The sequence below is a fragment of the Gekko japonicus genome, unplaced genomic scaffold, assembly GCF_001447785.1.
Source record: "Gekko japonicus isolate JY-2015 unplaced genomic scaffold, Gekko_japonicus_V1.1 scaffold1643, whole genome shotgun sequence".
Classification (NCBI taxonomy): Eukaryota; Metazoa; Chordata; class Lepidosauria; order Squamata; family Gekkonidae; genus Gekko; species Gekko japonicus.
In genome coordinates, this window is record NW_015169827.1 from 253073 (window position 1) to 274946 (window position 21874).

The 21874-nt window shown below is 41.7% G+C and overlaps 1 protein-coding gene across 5 annotated transcripts in view; it reads left to right on the plus strand.

Moving 5' to 3' along the window:
• Nucleotides 1-21874, plus strand: part of PFKFB4 (6-phosphofructo-2-kinase/fructose-2,6-biphosphatase 4) — an 85562-nt gene that overhangs the window by 49692 nt on the left and 13996 nt on the right. For all 5 annotated transcript variants that reach the window (XM_015417264.1, XM_015417259.1, XM_015417262.1 and 2 more), the window contains exons 5-13: nucleotides 1065-1139; nucleotides 2100-2156; nucleotides 3354-3475; nucleotides 11753-11960; nucleotides 12310-12456; nucleotides 13482-13586; nucleotides 15456-15585; nucleotides 17019-17081; nucleotides 19934-19998. In XM_015417264.1, coding sequence (XP_015272750.1) covers nucleotides 1065-1139; nucleotides 2100-2156; nucleotides 3354-3475; nucleotides 11753-11960; nucleotides 12310-12456; nucleotides 13482-13586; nucleotides 15456-15585; nucleotides 17019-17081; nucleotides 19934-19998 — 972 coding nt within the window. The remainder of the gene's footprint in view (nucleotides 1-1064; nucleotides 1140-2099; nucleotides 2157-3353; nucleotides 3476-11752; nucleotides 11961-12309; nucleotides 12457-13481; nucleotides 13587-15455; nucleotides 15586-17018; nucleotides 17082-19933; nucleotides 19999-21874) is intronic.

Here is a 21874-nt window from a genome sequence, read left to right on the forward strand (position 1 = left end):
GGAAAGAGTCTGGCATAGCAAACAAAACAGGACAACCTTCTTACAGATTTCATACTTACTGTTGTTTGTGGATGAGATATGACAAATTCAAGTCCACCTCCATCGTAGCATTCCCACCCGATAAACTCAGTCCTCATGTCTGTGTCAAACTTTAGTTAAGAACATGTTCAGTGGGTTTGTAATGCAAATTCATAATCCATTGACATATGGTGTGACCAAATGTTAGGAAACAGACATGGGAATGCTTCCAGCAGTGATAATAAGCTTGTGAAGCATTGGGCATTGTTCAGTACTGGAGTAAGATATGTAATAATAATATTCAGCTATGTGTTGCAGTAACAATAAATTCCTACTTATTCAGTTTCTTGCAGTGTAATCTATGCAAATATAATCTGGGGTCTTGAAATCTAAGGGTTTAGATTGGAGTAACTCTATATAGGATTCTGCTATTGGTGCATTAGGATTAAGGACATCCTAAACTTTGATAATGCAAGGTATTTGGGCAAATCATTGTTTTATGTTTATGTAACTAGAACATTGCTTTATTTTAGGGAAGTATGTCCCACAGTTGCCTGCAGAACTAAGTATCTGATTTTAAATATGAAAAAGACAACAGAATAGCAGTAGCTTATAGAGATCATTTGTTTTTTCTCAGCACTTAGTACCATGAGCTTTTAGACTCATAACTATATCAATTGTACTATGGTTTCTTTTTCTAGACCTAGCATGGTCTGGTATACTTATGCTGACTGATGTTTTATTAATGAAAAATTGACTACAGTTCTCCAGACACTATGAGAAAGCCCAGTTGTCTTTTTCAATTAAATGTGCATTGGCCTGTGTGGACCACTTTTTATATGTATGACAAAGAACCACAGATAGGTGAATGTCTCTGCTTGCTGTACAGAGCCAGGCACACATGTTTACAAACAGTTTGCTGCATAACTGTCAAAATGTAATACACGGCAAAGCTTTTCTAATACATAATAGGACATCTTTCCATGCTGCAGCTGTGCTTTTTTCTTTAATGCAGCCCTGCTCCCTTCCCCCTCCCCCTCTTCTAGGTTTTTGATGCCACAAACACTACAAGAGAACGCAGAGAAACCATCTATAAGTTTGGGGAAGAAAATGGGTACAAGGTGAGTTAAGAGCAAAGATAACAGAATTACATAGTGGTGGGATATGCCAATGCTTTTATTCTCAGCACACAAGTCCCACGGTAGCACTAAGTATGTCCATAGCAGTCTTGGGAAAGTGTCTTCTCCACTGAGCTTTGTTAGCTATTAATTTCATATTGTGAAGTTAATGAATAGCTAGCTCCATTTGCTAATGTTGCTCATAGTAACAATTAGCCATAAGTCTTGTAGTCTCTGGCAAAGGAAACACTCTGTTGTCCTAACACTGCTGTCTTGCAGAATTTATAAGTTTTAATTAATTACCCTGTTTAGTTAGTGAATAGGCAGTTATCACATTGTACTGAGTTGTTTATAAGGGTGCTGTTCAGAGTGAAAGAAGTCTGGGGGCATAATTTCATACATCTTCCAAAAAGTACTCCCGCTACACTGCTGAAAGCTATTCTTAGTTAACAAAAAAATCCAGATGTTTAATTACAAATGAAAGTAGTCAGTTTATATCCACCTCTTTCTAGTTTCTACTTGCATGCTGTGCCTTCTTGTCATAACAGAAATCTCTTCCACATGATATTTCATCTTTTGGTTGCTTCTGCTTCATCAGAGCAGACTTCACAGAAGAAAAAATGGGGAGCTGTGTGGATCTCCTGCACTTCCTTCTAATGCCAGCTATGAAAGTACCCATGCATTTTGATCAGTGACTGTATCAGGCCACATCTTGATACCTTCCTGGCTCCCTTGAGATGACTGTCTTTTGTTACCAACTACTATTTAATTAAAACTGTGCTTCTTGGAAATTAGGAAATATATACTTCTCTAAAGGGACAGTCAGTGCTTAGTGGGTTACAAATTTTGTAGTGTGTGTGCGTATGCAGAAATGTGTGTGTTTGGAGCACTAGTCGATAAACTCTCTGTTTTCTCTACCCCCCACCCCGTTATCCATAAATGTAATTCTTGTCCTGTTCAAAGACCTTTTTTGTTGAGTCAGTATGTGTTGATCCAGAAGTCATCGCTGCAAATATTGTGGTAAGTAGTGACTTCTCCTTTTTTTTTTAACAAAAAAGTTTGTGTTGTAATTTTTTTTTAATTATCAGATTTGCAAACTAGTCATGCAATCTCTTTTCTTCCTTCTGCCTCTACATCATCTCCTTTTTATCTCCTCTTTCTCTGTTTTGACTTGGGCAAGCACTGGATGTTTTTCATGTGGGTTACTGTTTTGTGAAAGGCATGCTCCACTTCCTGTTTTTCCCCCCTGGTAGACCTTACACATTGGTAGAGGAACAATGTCTTGCCACACTTGTGCTTGACTAAAGTCTCACAGTGCCATACCTCAGTTTCTTCTTTCTTTGTTTTTAAGGCAGATTTATGACCTTGTACTCATTCACCCAGCCACTGTCATCTGCCTTGAGTTCCTGTAAGGTAGAAAGGCAGCTAGTAAATGTTTTAAATCAATCAATCAATCTCTTAGTTAAAATCTTGATACCTAAAAAAAAAGTACTGGGGACCCAGGCTGCAGTGTGAGAGCCACACAATGCTTTGGATTTCAAGTCTAGATGCCACTTGGCTCCCCTTGGAACAGTCTTTTTAATTTTGAACTGAGTCACATAAAGCTGTGCTGGCTGGAAAACAGGCTGTGTGTAGTTGGTCCTCTGAAGAGGCATTCAGCACCGGGTGGGAATGACATGGCTACTTCATAATCTCATTTCAAGACCCTCATTACTATTCTTTAATATGCAGCACACTGTAAAATATTTAGGAGAGCAAGTATTGGTATATGGGTGCATGATACCACTGTGTAATAGGTAAACGTTTGTCAGAAGAATTGAGAGAGACTTGTGTGAAGACTATTTTTGTGTTACTGAAATAAAAATTAACAAAAACGTTGATGTGGACGCCATCATATTGAAATGGGAAGAAGTTCCTGTTAAGCATATGAGCAAACAGATATTTCTGAGGCTAATAATTTACCAGTCAGGTTCTTCCTATTGTTCAGTTGTTAGAAAAGCCTGATTTAAAGTATAGGTTCTTCAATGGTGTTTGTGTTATAGAATCTTTAAACAGAAAGAGCTTTCAGCTCTTGTTTTCTCAAGGGTGTCAAACCTGATACCTTTGCCCATTCAAGCATGCATTATCTGGTATTACTCAGTGGCTTGTAATTTATATGTTTCAGAGAAAGGATAATTTTTTTTCTGAAATATTCCTGTTTTCTTCCCTCCCCCCCAGCAAGTGAAACTGGGCAGTCCTGATTATGTTGACTGCAGTAGTGATGAAGCTACAGAAGACTTCATGAAAAGAATTGAGTGTTACAAGAATTCATATGAGACACTAGATGAAACTTTAGACAAGTGAGTGTCTACATAAAACTGGATGTTATATAATTTGTTTCCCCTCTGATTCTCAACACTGTGTAAGAAATGTTGGCTTAGTTCTCATTAGGGAAGTAAATTTGTTGCTGCTGCTGGTGGGACATCATGCAATTGAACATTCTTCTGTATAAAATAATCCCCTGTACATAGGGCACTAGGGCGCTACTCATACATAATGACAAACTATGATTAGTTTTTACAGGTAGAAGCCTTGGAAGTCCTTGGGCTTGTGGACTCCTGTGGTTTGTAATCTTGGACTGTGAGCAAGAGAACATATCACAGTTTCATTTATTGTATTTGTCCAACTCAAGTGTCACAGCACAACAGCATGCATCCACCTATGCTGTTCCAAAAATGTAAAGCTATGTGTAGAAATTCTTTGTTGAGTCCCCCAAATTTGTGTACACATTCTATTGATCCATTCCGTTGATGCCTAGGAGGAAAGTGGGGGCACTTTTTTGGGTTGCAGCAGTGGGAAAATGCTTGCTGCACGGTCCATGGATGATTGGATACATGCCATGTTGGGAAAGAGGAGTTCTTTAGTGTCTGAGCTGTGCACGGGGGGAGGAAGGAGAGCACAAATCCATGGATTTCCAAAGTTCATTCTTGAAAGAACAGTGATTTGCTGTTTATGTTTGAATGCAGCCTATGTATCAAAGTAAAGTTTTAGCTTAGCTTTCTTCTTGATATGCTAGTTTTCTGTGTGTAGTATTTCTTATATTCTGGATGAGTTTTCAGTCATATGAGCCTCCCCGCATCTGAAATTCTGTACTCTAAACACAGGTCTCCCCTCCCCCCTTGAAAATTAGGCTGTTGCCACTGCAGTATTCAGTAGCCGTACAAGTAGGTCAATACAAGTTACTAGGGCATTTGCCTAATTGAGTGAATTGTGGCACACTGATGTCCAGGAAAGAATAATACAACCTCAGGCACTCTTCCAGTTTACAAAAGCTTCCTAGCTTGTAGTCTGCCTTTGCTTGTTCACCAGAGGCAACCAGGAAAGTGTCTGTATACCATGCTGCTTTACTGCTGGAGGCCTCCATCTTAGTAGAAACAGTTTCTGACTTTTATTTTAAGTGTAAATGTGCACACAAATACATGTATGAAAGAACAGCTAAATTAACAGTTCAGCATAATCTCTTGCCAGTGAAAAAAGAAGCTTAAATGTCTGTTTTCAAACATATGACATTCACCTAATGTTGTGTCATGCTGAAACGGGAAAAAACTTCAGTTATTGTGATCTGCACAGACAGTTCAATGTGAAATGAAATGGATTATTGATTCTCTGTAACACACTCAATTTCTAGGAGGATGTACAGTTATCTCTTTAAGCAGAAAGTGACAGCCATGAGATGTGTGTGTTGTGTTATGGCTAAGACAGTGGTTCTCTGCAGAATATGTACATCTTAATATGCTGAGAATGTTGATGTTGTTTCCACCTCACGCTTCCTGTTTTTGAGTGTGTCAACACTCTATAACCAACTATCCAGATCCTTATGGACTGCATAGGTACCTTGTTAGTATGTCTGCTTCCATGAAGTTTGGAAAACTTGGGTTGGGAGCCAACATTAGTATAAATGATGACATATTAAATGCTGGCATCAGCTCTGAAGTGGCTTTTATTATAATGTATCTAGGGGTGGATACATTATCTAGGGGTGGGGAGCTGCGGTGGCTCAAGTGGTTAAGACGCTGAACTGCAGGCTGTGGAAGGTCAGTAGTTCAGCAGTTCAAGACCCAGGTGCCGCAAGACAGGGTGAGCTCCTGTCTCTAGTTCCAGCTCCTGCCAACCTAGCAGTTCGAAAGCAAGAAATTGCAAGTAGATAAATAGGTACCACTTCGGTGGGAAGGTAACAGCGTTCCGTGCGCCTTGGTGTTTAGTCATGCCGGCCACATGACCACGGAAACGTCTTCGGACAGCGCTGGCTCTTCGGCTTTGAAACGGAGATGAGCACCGCAACCCTAGAGTCGGATTCGACTGGCTTTCGAGCAAGGGAACCTTTACCTTTACCTTTTTATTTAGGGGTGGATCAAAACTAATTAAAAATGAAAAAGAGTGTTTAATTCTGAGTATAAGTGAAGTTTTAAAACATAAATTACTGTATTTATCGATAAAATTAATTGTGACTGTAGTACAAACAGACCTGCCCTTCTGTGAACTCTTAAAGCTAAATCATGACCATCTGTTGAGCAGACCAAGTTAAAATGCATCTTTCTATGTGTATGTTGTTGGGATTTTTTTAGTCATTAGGAAAAAAATATCTGGCTTCTTGGGTAAAGCATTATAAGTGATATCAATCCATCGGGTGCCAGATGGTGTCTTGCCGGGATAATCCACTCACCCCACATGGATGATTTAGTGCTCCTTTTGTGCTCTCTACCTGAGCTCTGTAGTGTGTAGTCAGTTTATTGTTTAGCTGTTTCCCTGGTGACAAAATTGTGTAGACATTTACTTTCCAGTTCTTACAGAAACAGTTAACTAACAGTACTATTCTAGACAGAGCTGCATCTTTCTAAGTTGCATCTGTTGTAGTCAGTGGGCTTATGAGGGCATTGACTCTGCCTAAAGTGACTCTACTTAGGATGGCACTGCAGGTAATATAGTATATAATATTTTGCTTGTGTAATGTTCCCCACTTATAGCCCAGTCCTTGGCTTGTCTACTTGGAAGCAAGTTCCCACTTTGTTCAGTAGGATTCGCTTCCAAGTGCCTAGCAGAGCAACCTTATTTTTTATGTAAGTGATCTTGATTAGTCTTCTTTTGAAACACTCCCTATAAGAATTTTGTGCAATTGCTATTTGCACTATCTTGAAAGCAGTGAGTTACATTTCAGAAAAGTACACAGAGAAAAGCTGTAAATAGGAAAGCTTTAGATGTTGTTTTGTGTAGTAAGCTTATAAACCTATATTAGGTTTTGCTTTTTGAAATAATTAGTGTGTGATCTGGCCAAAATGAAGCATTATCCTGTACTATTCTTTTTAATTCAAGAGCCAGTTTGGTGTAGTGGTTAAGTGCACAGACTCTAATCTGGGAGAACCAGGTTTGATTCCCCACTCCTCCACTTGCACCTGCTGGATGACCTTGGGCAAGCCATAGTTCTGGCACAGCTGTTCTTGAAAAAGAGCAATTTCTGTCAGAGCCTCTCAGCCTCACCTACCTCACAGGGTGTCTGTTGTGGGGAGGGGAAGGGAATGGAGTTTGTCAGCCGCTCTTAGGCTCCTTTGGGTAGTGAAGGGCGGGGTATAAATCCAATCTCTTCTCTCTCTCCCCCTCTAAATGAAACATGTGTTAGACTCTTCTACTGAAATTAATACTGTGTGCAAGAACTTAACTTTGGCTTGATGATGTCCTTGTTTGTTAGCATAGCAAAGACTGATATTGCATAGTTTTATTTATTACAAAATATTGGGCTTTACCTTTCAGTTTGATACATTTTTAGGGCCACTAACAAAAATCAATCACATTAAAATTAGTTTCTAATAATATAAATAAATTGAAAGAAAAGCAGCAACAGCAGGATAAACCCACACTGAACATTAAAATAAAATGATTTTTTTTAACCTGGTGCCTACAGATCAATAAAATTGACATTATGTCACCTGCTAAAGAACATAGCTCCCAGTATTTGAGGTATTGGGAGATGCGTGAATGGATCTTACTTTGTTCTTAAAAAAAGAAAGAAAGGAAAATAGCAGGTTGGGGCTGTAGTACCAGGATGAAGTGGGGAGAAGGTTTCATCTTCTGCTTTGCCTATCAGAGTCAACTGCTCTTTGCTGTTGTTAACTCTAGAAGCAAAAAAGCCAGGGCCCCATCCCGTGCACTGAACCAAATCAGAGCCCAACATAACTTCTGTGTCCCTTTTCAAAATCACTGGGGATGTCTGCCCCTGGCTCTCCTGTTGCCATGTGTGCTCAGGAACAGAGGAGCACACCAGTGTGCACTAGTGTGAATGAGGCCTGCTTCTGTTTGGGTCAAATTCGATCGGGGGCTCTTCAGCCATGTCTCACTTCTGTTCTACAGAAACCGTAGGTATAATTTTTAACATCTGGCATAAGGGAATCACACACACACATGCCAAAGGGACCTTTAAAAAAAATGTGGTGAGGCTCCGAAGCAGGTGTAAAAGGAAAATGGAGTTGAGAGTTTAGCAGAATAGTGTCTATTGAAAGTGAATGAGGTACATTACAGCACGGAATAGTAAAATGCCTGCAGTAGCCATATGTTCATCTTCATGGCTTCTGTGTAGTCCCACATGGAGACTGCACGTGCGCAGGCCAGAGGCTGAGAGGATTTTCACAAGTTTCTAAAGCTCTAGATGTGGAGAGCACTCTCCTTCCCCACCACAAATGGCTGGGAGTAGGGGAGCAGTCTCCTCCTCAGCCTTCTCTTTGCTGCTGTGAAGAGGGGATCTACTAGTTAGAGCTGCATCTTTTACCAGTGCTCCCTCTAAGCTGTGGAGTCTTGTGAGCAAAAATTCTACTTTTTGAGCTACTGGCATTAAAGCTGTGAGTGAGAGATTTGGCTGCTGCAGAAATTAGTTTACTCTGGAGCAGTGTTCCCTCTAAGCTGAGTTAGTGTGAGCTAGCTCACAGTTTTTTAGCCTCCATCTCACACATTTTTGTCTTCGCTCAGGAAGGATGGCTCCAGAGAAAACGGGTTTATGCAGTAGCCAAATTGCTCGCTCACAACTTTAATGGGAGTAGCTCACAAAGTAGAATTTTTGCTCACAAGACTCCATAGCTTAGAGGGAGAATTGCTCTGGAGCCATCCTTCCTGGGCTAAGACAAAAAATGTGTGAGCCGGAGGCTAAAAACCTGTGAGCTAGTTCACACTAACTCAACTTAGGGGGAACACTGGTTTACTGTGAGTTTTTCTTTGCTCCTTTATGGTTCTCTTTAAGAAAAGTGCCAACTGTGGCACAGAAATGGCTCAGTCAGATGAGCATGCTGCATACTTAATTTGTTTGGGGGAAGAGCACAGCACCAAGGCATGCAGAACTTTTCCAACAATTTACTCCCAACACCAGGCACGACAGGGCCTCCTGGCTCAAGGCTGCCTTATGGGAGAAAGTGCTGGGGACTCAGGCTCCTCAACGCGAAAAGTGCCCTCGGCTGAGGAACTACCTCGAACACCCATGATAGTGTCAGTGCCAAAATCATCTTCATCGGAGCCAGTTGGCAAGAAGGCCCCAAAACCCTCCCAGGCAAAGAGAAAAGTCAAACACCTCTCACCCAGATCTTGGCGTTTGCCGTCTATTTGAGGTTCGCCACCTTGCCACCAGTCAGCCTCTCCCCCTTCAGAGCTGTTCTCCAGTGCGGAGCCTCCTGTTAAAAGTATTGCTTGTTACTCTTTTGCCTGGCCACCACCCCAAGGGTGTATGTTCATAGTGTTTTCTGACCTTAGATTGAGGGGGTGTGCATCTACACCTATCTTGATGATTGGCTTATTGTGGCTGATTTCGAGACCAATCTCCAGTCATCCTTGAGCACTGTCCTCCAGACCCTTTCAGAACTGTTACTCCTTGTTAATCTGGAGAAGTCCCGTCTTTCCCCCTGCAGTGGGTTGATTACATCAGGGCTGCCATGGACTTGAGGCTGCAAAAAGCCTTTTCACCAGGCAACAGGATCAGGGCCATTAAGTAATTGGTGAAGATTTTTCATTGGACCATTTTCAGAGAGCATTGCATATTCAGTCACTGTTAGGTCTGATGGCTGCGTCCACCTCCACGATGCCTCTTGCCAGGCTCAAGCTGAGGGATCTCCAGAATTGGTTTCTCAGAGAGTTTAGGGTCAATGTAGATTCCCAGTCCTGAAAACTTTCCATCCCTAGAAGATTTATTACGTCTTTATTTTGATGGTCTGATGAGGCTAACCTAGCTAAAGGGGTAGAATTTGGTTCCAAAGACTTTGACATCCCAATCTTTACAGATGTCTTGCTGTCAGGCTGGGGCACCCACTGTTGTGAATTCTCAGTGTTTGGGATATTGTCAAGGGACTCTTCCAAGCATATTAATTTGCTTGAAAGCAGAGCAAACAGATTTGCTCTAAAATCTTTTTCAGCGCTTCTGCAAGGAGATGCAATGAACAGCACAGCAGCCAAATATTACACAAACAAGTGGGAGGGCACGAGATTACTGTCCTTCTGTAAAGAAGTGGTCCTCGCATGACTTGAAGCCATCCATTTAGACACTTCCCTCCCAGTCGCTCATGTGGCTGGCATTCAGAATGACAGGGCAGATTGTTTAAGCAGACAATTGAGTCCAGACCATGAATGGGCACTCAACCTAACCTATCTACACCCAGTGTTTCAGAAGTGAGGTTTTCCCAAAGTGGACCTGTTCACATCCTTGTTGAACACCAAATGCTCTCAGTTCTGTTCAAGGGTGGTGTGGGCTCCTCAGTCCTTGGGAGATGCCTTCCAGATTCATTGGCAAGGGGAGTTTTTCTATGTGTTTCTCCCTTTCCCTATCCTGCACAAAGTCAACCAGAAGTTAAAGGTGGGGAAACCATGTGGTATCCTTGTGGCTCCCTTTTTGCCCAGAAGGCCTTGGTTTCCCACCATTTGGAGACTGGCCCAGGCAAGACACATAACCCTACCTCCAGAGCCCAATCTCCTCCAGCAAGGCAGCTGGTACACCACTATGTGAGGTCCCTGCATTAATTGCATAGTTGATCCGTTGAGACAGACCTATTCAGACACGGTTATCAAGGTTCTGCAAGCAGCTCTTAAACCTGCTACTTGCAAATCATACTTCTTAAAATGGGGAAAATTCTCATTCTGGGCATCCAAGTGGATTTTAGACACTTATTTCTGCCCCCTGCTGGCAGTGTTTGATTACCCGTTGACACTGAGGGACAGGGGATTACCAGTCTCCTCCATTAAAGTATACCTAGCAGTTATCCCTGCCAACCACAACAAAGTGGATGGCTGTGCTGCTTTCTCTGCCTCCCCAATCCAAGAGGGCTTTTCAATCTATTTCCTCCTACCACTGCTGCAACCCCACAATGAAGTTTGACTTTAGTTTTATTAGCCCTGATGGGGAAGCCATTTGAACCTTTGGCGATGGCTGACATCACGCTGGTGTCATACAAAATGGCATTTCTAGTCAGGATCATGTCAGCTCATAGAGTTAGCGAGCTAGAGGCACTTAGGTGTGATCCCCATTCACCAGATTTCATAATGATAGAGTGGTCCCTAGTCCTAGTCTTTCCTTCTTGCCCAAAGGCGTATCTCAGTTCCATGTTAACCAGGTCATTTTCTTACCAGTATTTTTTCCCTTCCCTGTCGTCCCCTGCCGAACAGCCTCTGCACACTCTGGATGTTAGGAAGTGTCTTTTATTTTATTTGGAATGCACCAAAGATTTCCACATAGGCAAATCTTTATTCTTTTGGGGAGCACAATGAGTAAAGGGCAGCCATACAGTCAATATCTAAGTGGGTGGTTTCAGCCATCAGCATGATGTATAGAGTTAGGGAGGGATCCTGCCGTCTTCCACTCAAGGCACACTCTTCCAGGGCACAAGCGTCATCAGTGGCCTTCACCGGCAATGTCTCCATATCAGACATTTGCAAGGCAGCAACCTGGTCTAGCCCTTCCACGTTCTTGAAGCAATAGGCGTTCAGTGTGGACTCCAGGAGGGAAGTGTCTGTGGGAAGAGCAGTGCTGCAGTCACTAGTCCGTTGATCATCCCACCCCCTCAGTAAGCCAGCTTGATACTCTCCCATATGGGACTGCATAGAAGCCTCAACGACAAAAACATAGTTGCGCTTACTTGTAACTGATGTTCGGCAAGTGATCTTCTGTACAGGCACACATCCCTCCCCCCTTTCCCCTCTGTGGGCTGCTCAGTGTAGCTCTGGATACTCACAGTGGCAGTAGGAAGACAGAGGAGGAGACTGCTCCCCCGCTCCTGTTCATGTGCCATATCGGGCAAGAGCAGCCGTCTCTGGATGGGAGTAGGCACATTCTTCACATCTAGAGCTCTAGAAACTAGTGAATATCCTCTCTGCAGCTGGTCTGTGCATGCGCAGTCCCCATGCATGCCTTCACAGAAGGCCACTTGACGAACATCAGTTACAGGTAAATGCAGTTAGGTTTATTCCCAAAGCCCACAAAAATCCTTGTGCAGTGTAATCCTTGGATAATGGAAAGGAAGAGAAGAAAGGGCAGCAGAGAGATACATTACTTAACGATTTGTAAAATGAACCCAAGATTGCATATAATTCTTATAAGCAAGTTGTTCTCTTTTCATCAGGGATCTTTCTTATATTAAAATCATGGACGTTGGAAGGAGTTACCTTGTGAACCGAGTAATGGACCACATCCAAAGTCGGATTGTTTACTACCTCATGAATATCCACGTAACTCCTCGTTCCATCTACCTCTGTCGGCATGGAGAAAGTGAACTAAATCTGAAGGGAAGGATAGGAGGAGACACAGGGTTGTCTCGCAGAGGAAAAGAGGTATGTGCCGTTTGGCTAATATAGTTATACTTTTTCCTTATCTTTGATAATGCTACAACTAGACTTAAGGTTGAACTTTAACACTTAAATCTGTATTGCTTTTGCCTACCTTCTGAGAATGAAGATAGCCGATTCTTTGTTGATGAGAAACTGGAGTAGGCAATATAAAGTCTCTCATGTGTGATTCTCATTTCAAATGCCATCAGAATTGTTTTGTTCAAGTCATACACTCATTCTTTGTGAAAGACCTCATTATCTTGTAGTGGAAGAATAGGACCTGTTGGCATATCTAACTTGTGTGTGGTTCATTAGCCGTAATTTCCTCATGAAATTTTAATGTGCTTTGCAGTTTGCCAAGAGCCTTGCACAGTTTATTAATGAACAAAACATCAAAGACCTGAAAGTATGGACAAGCCAGATGAAAAGGACCATTCAGACTGCAGAGGCATTGGGAGTGCCTTACGAGCAATGGAAAGTTTTAAATGAAATAGATGCAGTAAGATGTTCCATTTCTCTCTCTCTTGATCCCATCTAAATGATTGTTGTTTCTTATGGTGGAATGAGAATGCAACTAGAGGAGTTTGTTTCTGTTATACTGTACGTCTGCAAAGCTTATCTTCTGCCCTTTACATTTGTATAGAATTTAGTTAACACTCATGGTTCAACAAATGCTAGAAAACAGCAATTCTTTAGGTACTTTCACGTTGTGGCAAATCAGCAGCAACAGAGTAACAAAAAGGTCTAGAGACTTTTCTTAGAGAGCCATTGGAGATGTGGACTCTGCTCTGGAGTACTGGGTTCGATCATGGAACCTGCTGGGTGACCTTGTGCCAGTCACAGTTATCTCAGAACTCTCTCAGCCCCACCCACCTCACAAGGTGCCTGTTGTGCGGAGAGGAAGGGAAGGTGATTGTAAGCCACTTTGAGACTCTTTGGTTAGAGAAAAGCAGAGCATAAAAAACAGCTTTTCTTCTTCAAGTCTTAAAAAAATGAAATCTAGGAATTCAGAGCAAGTAGTAGGTACATCATTTCAGTAATATATCCATTACTGATTGATTGATTTAAAATATTTGTATCATGCTTTTCCCCCAAAGAACTCTGGTATGGGGGGTGAGGTATGGGGAGGGGTGAGGAAAATGGTGTTAATGTGGGCATAACTTGGAAAAAAATATGCACCTTGCTATTCACATAGTGTGGAAACATACTTTATTTTTCAACCAGATTTGGGGTAATCATAGCAAAGCCAGGACATAAGCAACCCACTCCACTTTGGACAGCAAACCTGAGCAAAACCCTTGTATCGAAGCAACCTTTATCTTACCTTGCCACACATATTTTGTGAATTTGTATGATCTTGTAAATGAGTAATCCCAATTTCCATGAGCATACTTAAGAAATATTTATTAGCCCAAGTCCTGAAATAACATTGTACTGGTACCTTGGAAGGGTAGGGTGGACTTCATGGTTTTCTTAGTCAGTAAGCTGCACTCGCTCTCTTATGTTTTCTTTGGGTTTTTTTAGGGAGTCTGTGAAGAAATGACATACGAAGAAATTCAAGAAAATTATCCATTAGAATTTGCTTTGAGAGACCAGGATAAATACAGATACAGATATCCTAAAGGAGAAGTATGTTTACTTCATTATGTTTTTCTCCCTGTAAGATAAGAATGTAAAAATCCTGATTAGCAAATGAGGATACTAGGTAGAAAGGTGAAAACTGGAAACAAAGCCTTTTTGCAATTTTTTATCTTATAAACTCACTAAAACAGATTCTCATTTGTGTAGAGAATATAACTTTCTGGATTTAAATCCTGGGTAAGCTTGAGTGCCTGTCAACCATTTTTTGGAATAACATGATTGCTGTGGGGCAGGGGAGTGATCTCCTGCAGGTGGCAATATCAAGCCATTAAGTTGGAGCCATCATTTATTAGACAGATGGCCTGACCTTTTTGTCCTAGTATTAGAATTCAAGTGTTAATAATAAGCACTGATTAAAACATCTGTTACAATATTTATATAATGGTGCGATGGTGCACACCTTGCCATTAGATGAGTGCTCTTCCTCTCTTGAGTTGACCATGTGGACATCATGCTGAGGACAGTGCTGGAATACATATGGCTGTTATTTATTGTACACATGAGCAAGCCCTGTCCTAATGGCTGTTTGGTAATGCGGAAAGCGTTCTCACAATGTTTGCTAAGCTTTCAGAGGGAGATGTGTGTTTTTTTGTTTGTTTCCATGATTGATTAAGTCATTTTGTTGGTGCACAATTCACGTGTTCCTAAGAGCAGCAAAGATACACATACACCTCAGTCTAGAGTGTAAAGGACAGCTAGTACTCCCCAGAGCAGTTCTGCTCAGCTAACCTATCTCAGTCCACTCATTTAATCTCCTGCTAACCTATCCAGCCAACAAGTGCCATCTGCTATTCCTCCCTATGCCTTGAGAATTACTACATAAGACTCTGAAAAACCATAGAAGTATTTCAGTTGTTCCCAAAACCATCAACAAGAAAGCATACCTATTTATTCTTAACAGAAAAATGTAGCTTCATAGATTGCCTTACCATTTACTACATTTTGGAAAAAAGGGGCTGTGCCAGAAATCTGAGCAGCCCGTGAATCCTGAAAATATACCAGGAAAGCTATAGAAAGATTGTAGCAGCATCTACCCATTATCTTCTTCACCCCATGTCTTGGGGTGATAGAGAAAGATAGTAAATACATACAAATACTGGGTGATTTCCCATAAGCGCTGCTCCGCACTCACTCCTCCCTTTTGCCCTGATGGTACGTGTCAATTTCACACAATCTGCTGCATGGCCGCATTTTGCCCCACAGCTTCGCAGGATTTTCCCTGCATCTACTCAATCCAGCTTGTGTGAAATTGACACGTACCATCGGGCCAAAGAGAAGAGTGAGCGCGGAGCAGCACTTGTGGGAAATCACCCACTGTCTCTGCGTGTGTGCAAGCAAAGTGGTCTGTGTATATGTGAGAAAGGGGGAGGATGCTAGTCATGTGCGTATTATGTGTTATCCGATATGTAAGATCATATCCTGTCATATAGTTGTCATGAGTGGCATGTATCTAAACCCACGATTCCTCCAGTGGAATGGCATTTCTGTTTGAGGAAGAGGAGGTAGCGATTCCTACCAGTTCTCCCTTCCCACTGCAGACCCACCCCCTCTTTTGTTGCCTATGCTGTTCCAGAGGGTCTTCTGACCTCACAAACAAAATTTCAGGGATCTCAGCGGGGTGCAGCACAAAGGGAAAGTCCACAGATGTTTAGATAACACGTTAGCAATCCCCACTTAACCCACAGGCAAATGTAAAAAGGATTTTTCTTTAAAAAAGTATCCATTAAGCCCTGTCTTACCTTGAAGCCCTGTCTTACCTTATCCATTAAGCCCTGTCTTACCTTGAAGTGCTTACAGTTGCATAGTTTTTGATGACTGATTCTTCGAGTCGCTTCTGATGTGTGGTGGTTTTTCCAGTCCTACGAAGATCTTGTTCAAAGATTGGAACCAGTAATTATGGAATTGGAAAGGCAGGAAAATGTGCTTGTAATCTGTCACCAAGCCGTTATGCGCTGTCTGCTCGCTTACTTTCTGGACAAGCCTGCAGGTAAGAACCTTTGTGCAGACTATAATGGAAATTTTTTCACCTTTGCCCATCAGCAGTTTCTGTGCAGATGATGAATTCTTCCTAGTGACTCATTGGTCGAAAGTCACAAATTGGGGTTCCACAAGGGCACAGTCGTATGCCCCATGTTATTCAACCTCTACGTAAAACCTTTAGGAGCTTTGAAATTGGATGTTATCAGTGTGCACATGATGCCCAGCTCTATATCTCTCTAGCCATATCCCCTGCTGATGCGGTAGAGGTCTTGGGCAACTGCCTGATTACTGTGATTAAATGCTTGAAACAAAATGCTTGAAACAAACTCAGCTGCAAAACAGACCGGATGGTAGTGATTCTGGTTAGAAGAGCAGGGATCTTGAAGGACATTGTGTTTCCTTCTTTCAATGTCAGCTAACCCTTACTGAGTCAATTAAGAGCTTGGGGTTATACTGAATTCAGCATTGCTTCTGGAGAAGCAAGTTAATGCAGCCCCCAGCTCTCTCTAGCCCTACTTTGACATGGCCAGTCTGGCCACTTGGATCCACACCACAGTAACATCAAGACTACACTAATGCAGTGCACTCTACATAGGTCTCCCCTCAGTTATTATCAGGAGCTAGGTGACGCATGCATATTACACCAATTCTGCAGCCATTCCAGTTATTGGGCTTAATTCAAGGTATTGGCTATCATCTACAAAGCCCTTCCTAGCCCTGGTTCCTCATATCTGCAGGACTGCCCCCCCCCCATGCTAGGCCATGACAGCTTTGTAGGGCCTTCTGCAGGTGTCATCCTGCAAACGGATAAAATCAACAAATGCCTGTACGTGTACATTTTATAAAGAAATTTGGCTTTATAAATGATGGGATGGCCTGACTGATGAAGGTAGGAAGGCTCCCACTCTCCTGGCTTTTTGCAAACTATGCAAAACTGAATTATTCAGAAAGGCTTTTTTGCACAGGTATTAAAGCTGTACTATAACAAAATTGTTTAGAAAGAAGCTTTGGTAACAGGATAGGGTCTGTGCTCTATACTTATGTGTACTGTCTGTTGCTGTAAGCATACTCTTACTCTGCAATTTCTGCATCATGTAACGTCATAGTTAAATGCTTTTGCTTGTTTCAGCTGTTCCCCCCCCCAGATTTCTGCTTCTTTTCAATGCAACCCTATTGTATTGATAATTGGATGTCGCATCCTGTTGATTGTATTGACTTCCACTGTGTAATCCGCTTTGCGTCTCAGTAAGAAAGACAGACTATAAATAATAATAACATAAATAAATAATTCTATAGGTGCAAAGCAAGTGGTGCTTTTTAGGGAATGCACACAGCTTTTGATTCTTTTGGGGCAGTAGACTTTTTAATTACCGTTACTTGGCAGAGGAGGCTCATTTGTGTAGTTAACACACAATTTTATTTTACCTTTTCCCCTTTTAGAACAACTGCCTTATCTCAAGTGCCCATTGCATACTGTCTTAAAGCTAACCCCAGTGGCTTATGGTAAGCGATTCAAAATTTACCCTGTAAAAGTACTCAGATCTCTTCCATTGACTTCTAATGTGAGTTAGCCAAGCTGCCAATTACTGTTATTTGCACCATGTGACAGTGTTGTTTGTCTGTAAAAATTAAAGTGGAATTGGTTATGTCCGTGCCATAGTTCATATCTGTTTTTCTTTGTCACAGCATCGTATTTGTTCATGCTGTCCTGTAGCATTTAGGATGGGTCACACTAAGCATTTGAATTAATAAAAATATAGTTCATATTCCATAGATACATCGGTATATTATCAGTCATGTCACAACTTCAAATATTACCACATGGCATGTTTTAGTCTAATTAAGCATCTTTTCCCATTTATTTCATCACGTCTGTGGACTAAACTAAAACTTCAGAAATGAAATATGGTTGGAAGATGTCATGTTGAAGGTGCCCCTCCTTCCTTTTGATGCCTAGTAGGATCAAAGATTCTGCATAACTGAGAAGTTTGCATCATGGCTAAAATGAAAGGATTGTAGTAGACATCCTGTTGTTATTCTGTAAGGCCGTGTGTTCTGAAGGCCAAAAAACCCAGATTTTTTCCTCTTAAAGTCCAGTATTAATCATAAATTGCAAAGCAAGTTGTTTTTGAGTGGCTTGGTTTTTAAGGGATACTTTTACATATACTTAATGTGTTCAGGCATTTGACTATGGTTATAATCATGGAATCATAGAATCACAGAGTCAGAAGGGACCATACAGGCCATCTAGTCCAACCCCCTGCTCAATGCAGGATCAGCCTAGAGCATCCCTGACAAGTGTTTGTTCAGCCACTGCTTAAAGACAGGCCACAGAGGGGGAGCTCACCACCTCCCTAGGCAGCTGATTCCACTGTTGCACAACTCTTTCTGTAAAAACGTTTTCCCTAATATCCAGCTGGTACCTTCCCGCCCTTAATTTAAGCCCATTCTTGCGAGTCCTATCCTCTGCTGCCAACAGGAACAGCTCCCCTGCCCTCCTCTAAGTGACAGCCCTTCAAATACTTAAAGAGAGCGATCATGTCCCCCCTCAACCTCCGCCAGACTAAACATTCTCAAATCCCTCAGCCTTTCCTCATAGGGTTTAGGCCCCCGATCCAGGCCCCTGATCATCCTTGTCGCTCTCCTCTGCACACGCTCCATTCTGTCCACATCCTTTTTGAAATGAGGCCTCCAGAACTGCACAGAATACTCCAGGTGAGGCCTGACCAATGCAGTGTACCGCGGGACTATCACGTCTTGCAATTTGTATGTAGTCACATCAACAATATTAACTTTCTATCCTTCAGTATGTGCTGACATTGTATTTTCCGATTTACAACTATGTAAACTTTAAAGTGCTTAAGATGCTGAACTGCAGGCTGGAAGGTTGGTAGTTCAGCAGTTCGAGACCCGAGTTGCCACATGACGGAGTAAGCTCCTGTCTCTGGTTCCAGCTCCTGCCAACCTAGCATTTCGAAAGCAAGAAATTGCAAGTAGATAAATAGCAAGTAGATAAATAGATAAAAACTTCGGTGGGAAGGTAACAGCGTTCCGTGCACCTCGGCGTTTAGTCATGCTGGCCACATGACCATGGAAATGTCTTCGGACAGCACTGGCTCTTCGGCTTGGAAACGGAGATGAGCACCACAACCCTAGAGTCGGATTCGACTGGCTTTCGAGCAAGGGAAACCTTTACCTTTTACTTTTACCTAAACTTTAAAGTAAAAGTAGGAGTATGAAGAAAACCTCATAGGTTATGTATTAAGAACATAAAAAGAGCCCTGCTGGATCAGACCAGTGGTCTTACACGGTGGCCAGCCAGTTAGTCTGGATGGCCAATAATAGGGCATAGATGCTGAGGCCTTCCCCTGATGTTGCCTCCTGGCTCTGGAATTCAGAGGATTAGCGCCTCTGAATGTGGAGGTTCTCCTCAGTCACCATGGCTAAGTAGCCATTGATAGAAATCCTCCAGTAATCTTATCTAATCCCCGTTTGAATCTTTTTATTCCTGTGGCCATCACTACATCCTCTGGCAGCAAATTCCACATTTTAATCACTCTCTGTGTAAAGAAGTATTTCCTTTTGTCCATCCTGAATCTACTGCCCATCAGTTTCATTTTGGGAGACGGAGAAAAATTTATCTTTGCCAACTTTCTCCACCCCGTGCATAATTTGATAAAGATCTATCGTGATCCCCCCCTTAGTTGTCTCTTTTCTAAACTGAAAAATCCCAAACTTTTCAGCGTTTCCGCATATGGAAGGTGGTCCAACCCCCTAATCATCTTGGTTGCCCTCCTCTTAACTTTTTCCAGCTCTGCAATGTCCCTTTTGAGATACAGTGACCAGTACATCAAGTAAAGTAACTGTATATTAAGTATCTTGGGGGCTGAAAACTGTGAGCTAGCTCACACTAACTCAGCTTAGAGGGAACACTGCTTGTGACCTATCCCGTGTCTATGAGAAAGGACCATATTATGAGTGAATTCAGCTATTGGACACCTTCTAATGTTACTACAGTGGCATGGAAGCTACTTCAGCATGAGCCCTTCTCAATGCTTTCAGAGTTATATGGGGAGAAATCCTATTGTCCCACATTACTTGTCTCTTCTACCGATCCTGAAATAGAGTGGAAAAGATGCCCTACTGTAACTCCCATGCTGCTATGGTAACATAGCATGTGGCCTTTAGACAAATGAATTACCATGTAGTTGGAAAGATCCTGATTTATCTGGAGTGCGTTAATCACCACTTTTCCTGTGTATCTTCACTCTTAATGGAGATGGAAATGAGAGTTGGTCTTTTATAGTGGGTGTCTGTTGAAATGAAGTACCTAAAATGTTGATTTCTGTCTGCAGGTTGCAAGTTGGAATCTATATTTCTGAATGTTGAAGCTGTAAATACTCACAGAGACAAACCACAGGTAGGACTCCCTTGCCCTTGCAAACATTCATTTTGAATGCTACAGGGGGAAACCAGGGGTGGAGAGGATTAGAAGCTGAAAAGAGATGGTGGGGGAAAAGGCTAAGTACCCCTTCTTCCACCACCTCTGCTTCTCCATTTCCCATCACCTTCTTCCAAAGCTTCTTTTGGTATGTTGGGGGCAGGGGATGTTGCAGTGTGGGCATGTATGTGTAACATCTCGTTTGAGCCTTAAAGTAAGATGTCGATAACAATAAAATATAGGGCTGTTAAAATACTTTAAGTTTTTTTTAGTGTGAATAATAAATAGTTTCATATTTGCTGTATAAATAGTAAGGATTTAAGCTGGGTTGTAAGCTTCCCCTGTAAGCTTCTTACTGCTTATTTTGGGTGTGTCAGTTTCTAATCTTTTTGCCTTTTGCTTTCATCACTTTCTCTTACCCATATTTCCAGATCACCCCCTCTGTTTCTTGCCCACTTGAGTCATTACTGCCAATAGCCCGATTGCTGCCAAACCATATTGTTGCTTCTCAGAAAAGTTAGCTACATGTCAAACTGGATTCGAGTTGTTTGGGGAGATCCATTTTTTCTTTGTTTTCTGAAATACATATCGAGCTCTTCATTTTGGAAAGACATCCGTGAGATGTTTCCCCAGTATGCTTCCAAGTTTGTTTCTTTAAAACATTGTATACTGCATTTCTACTCAGCTTAGGGTCCTCAGGGGGCTGAATAATCCAAAACATTAAAACCAGCTTTTAAAACACAAAGAACCACACTTAAAATCTGGCTGACTCCTTGGGAAGACGCCCATGTGGTATGTCTTCCCACTGGCTGTCATATTGCCAATATAATGTATACATATATTGTATGTATACTCTCATCTGTTAGATGAGGAGGCAGAACTTGTTGGTTTAGCAGTATGGATGTAGCTGTAGAATGGGATTAGAGTGCCCCAATAAGGCCATATTTCATAGCAGCTTTTTATGGTTTTTTAAAGATGCCTTTGTCTAGCAAATACATGTTAGGAAATTGAACTACATGCTTCTGACTCTGCTAGAGATGTCAGTTGTTCATATATAAGATCACTTTGCTTTTGTTGCCTTTCCATAGTTGAATCGAGCAGCCTTTATAGTAGTAGTACAACCAATATTGCCAGTCAGTAGCTTAGAAGGTACTCTGAGTAATTTTGTGCCCAATAATGTATGCCTCCATACATTTCAGTATGTGCTAAACTTCAGCCCAAGTAATAATGGTAAAATGGAAAGATTGTTTGTACAGGATGAAAACCTGATACAGTGCTTGATGTTCCATATTTTGATCTAACCAATGATATTTCATAGCAGCCTTGAGCAGTTTTTTAAAAGACATGTCTGAAGAGGGGTTTGCATAAATTGATATGTTTATGACTACTGAGAGAGAAAATTATCCTACAAAACATTAAAAAACGTCATGAGAAAAGTGGTCTGGTACAACATTATTGTTTTGTATGGTTGAGGGGAAAACCACACACACAGTGTTTGACTAAATTGGAAGTTGTGGGAGGTAGAGGAGCTGCTTAGAAAGGAAGGATGCAGTGGATATTAAAGGTTCTGATGACAGTGCTCGGTGGAACAAAGCAAGGACTCTTATTCCTTGACAGTTTGTCATATTTGTGGCTTTGGTACTTGTGTTCTTGGAGTTATCATTTTGACAAATTGGAGGGTTTTTTTCTCTCTTCACAGTGAAGCCTTAACATAATGAGTGACATTTGAATGTGTTTGGTAAATAATTGAGACTCTTTTTTGAGAGCACAGTATATGGTTGAGGTTATGATTTTAATGGTGACAGCCTGTATCCATATGTCTCTTTTGTGAAGTGGTCTTGTTTTCCTTGTTTAG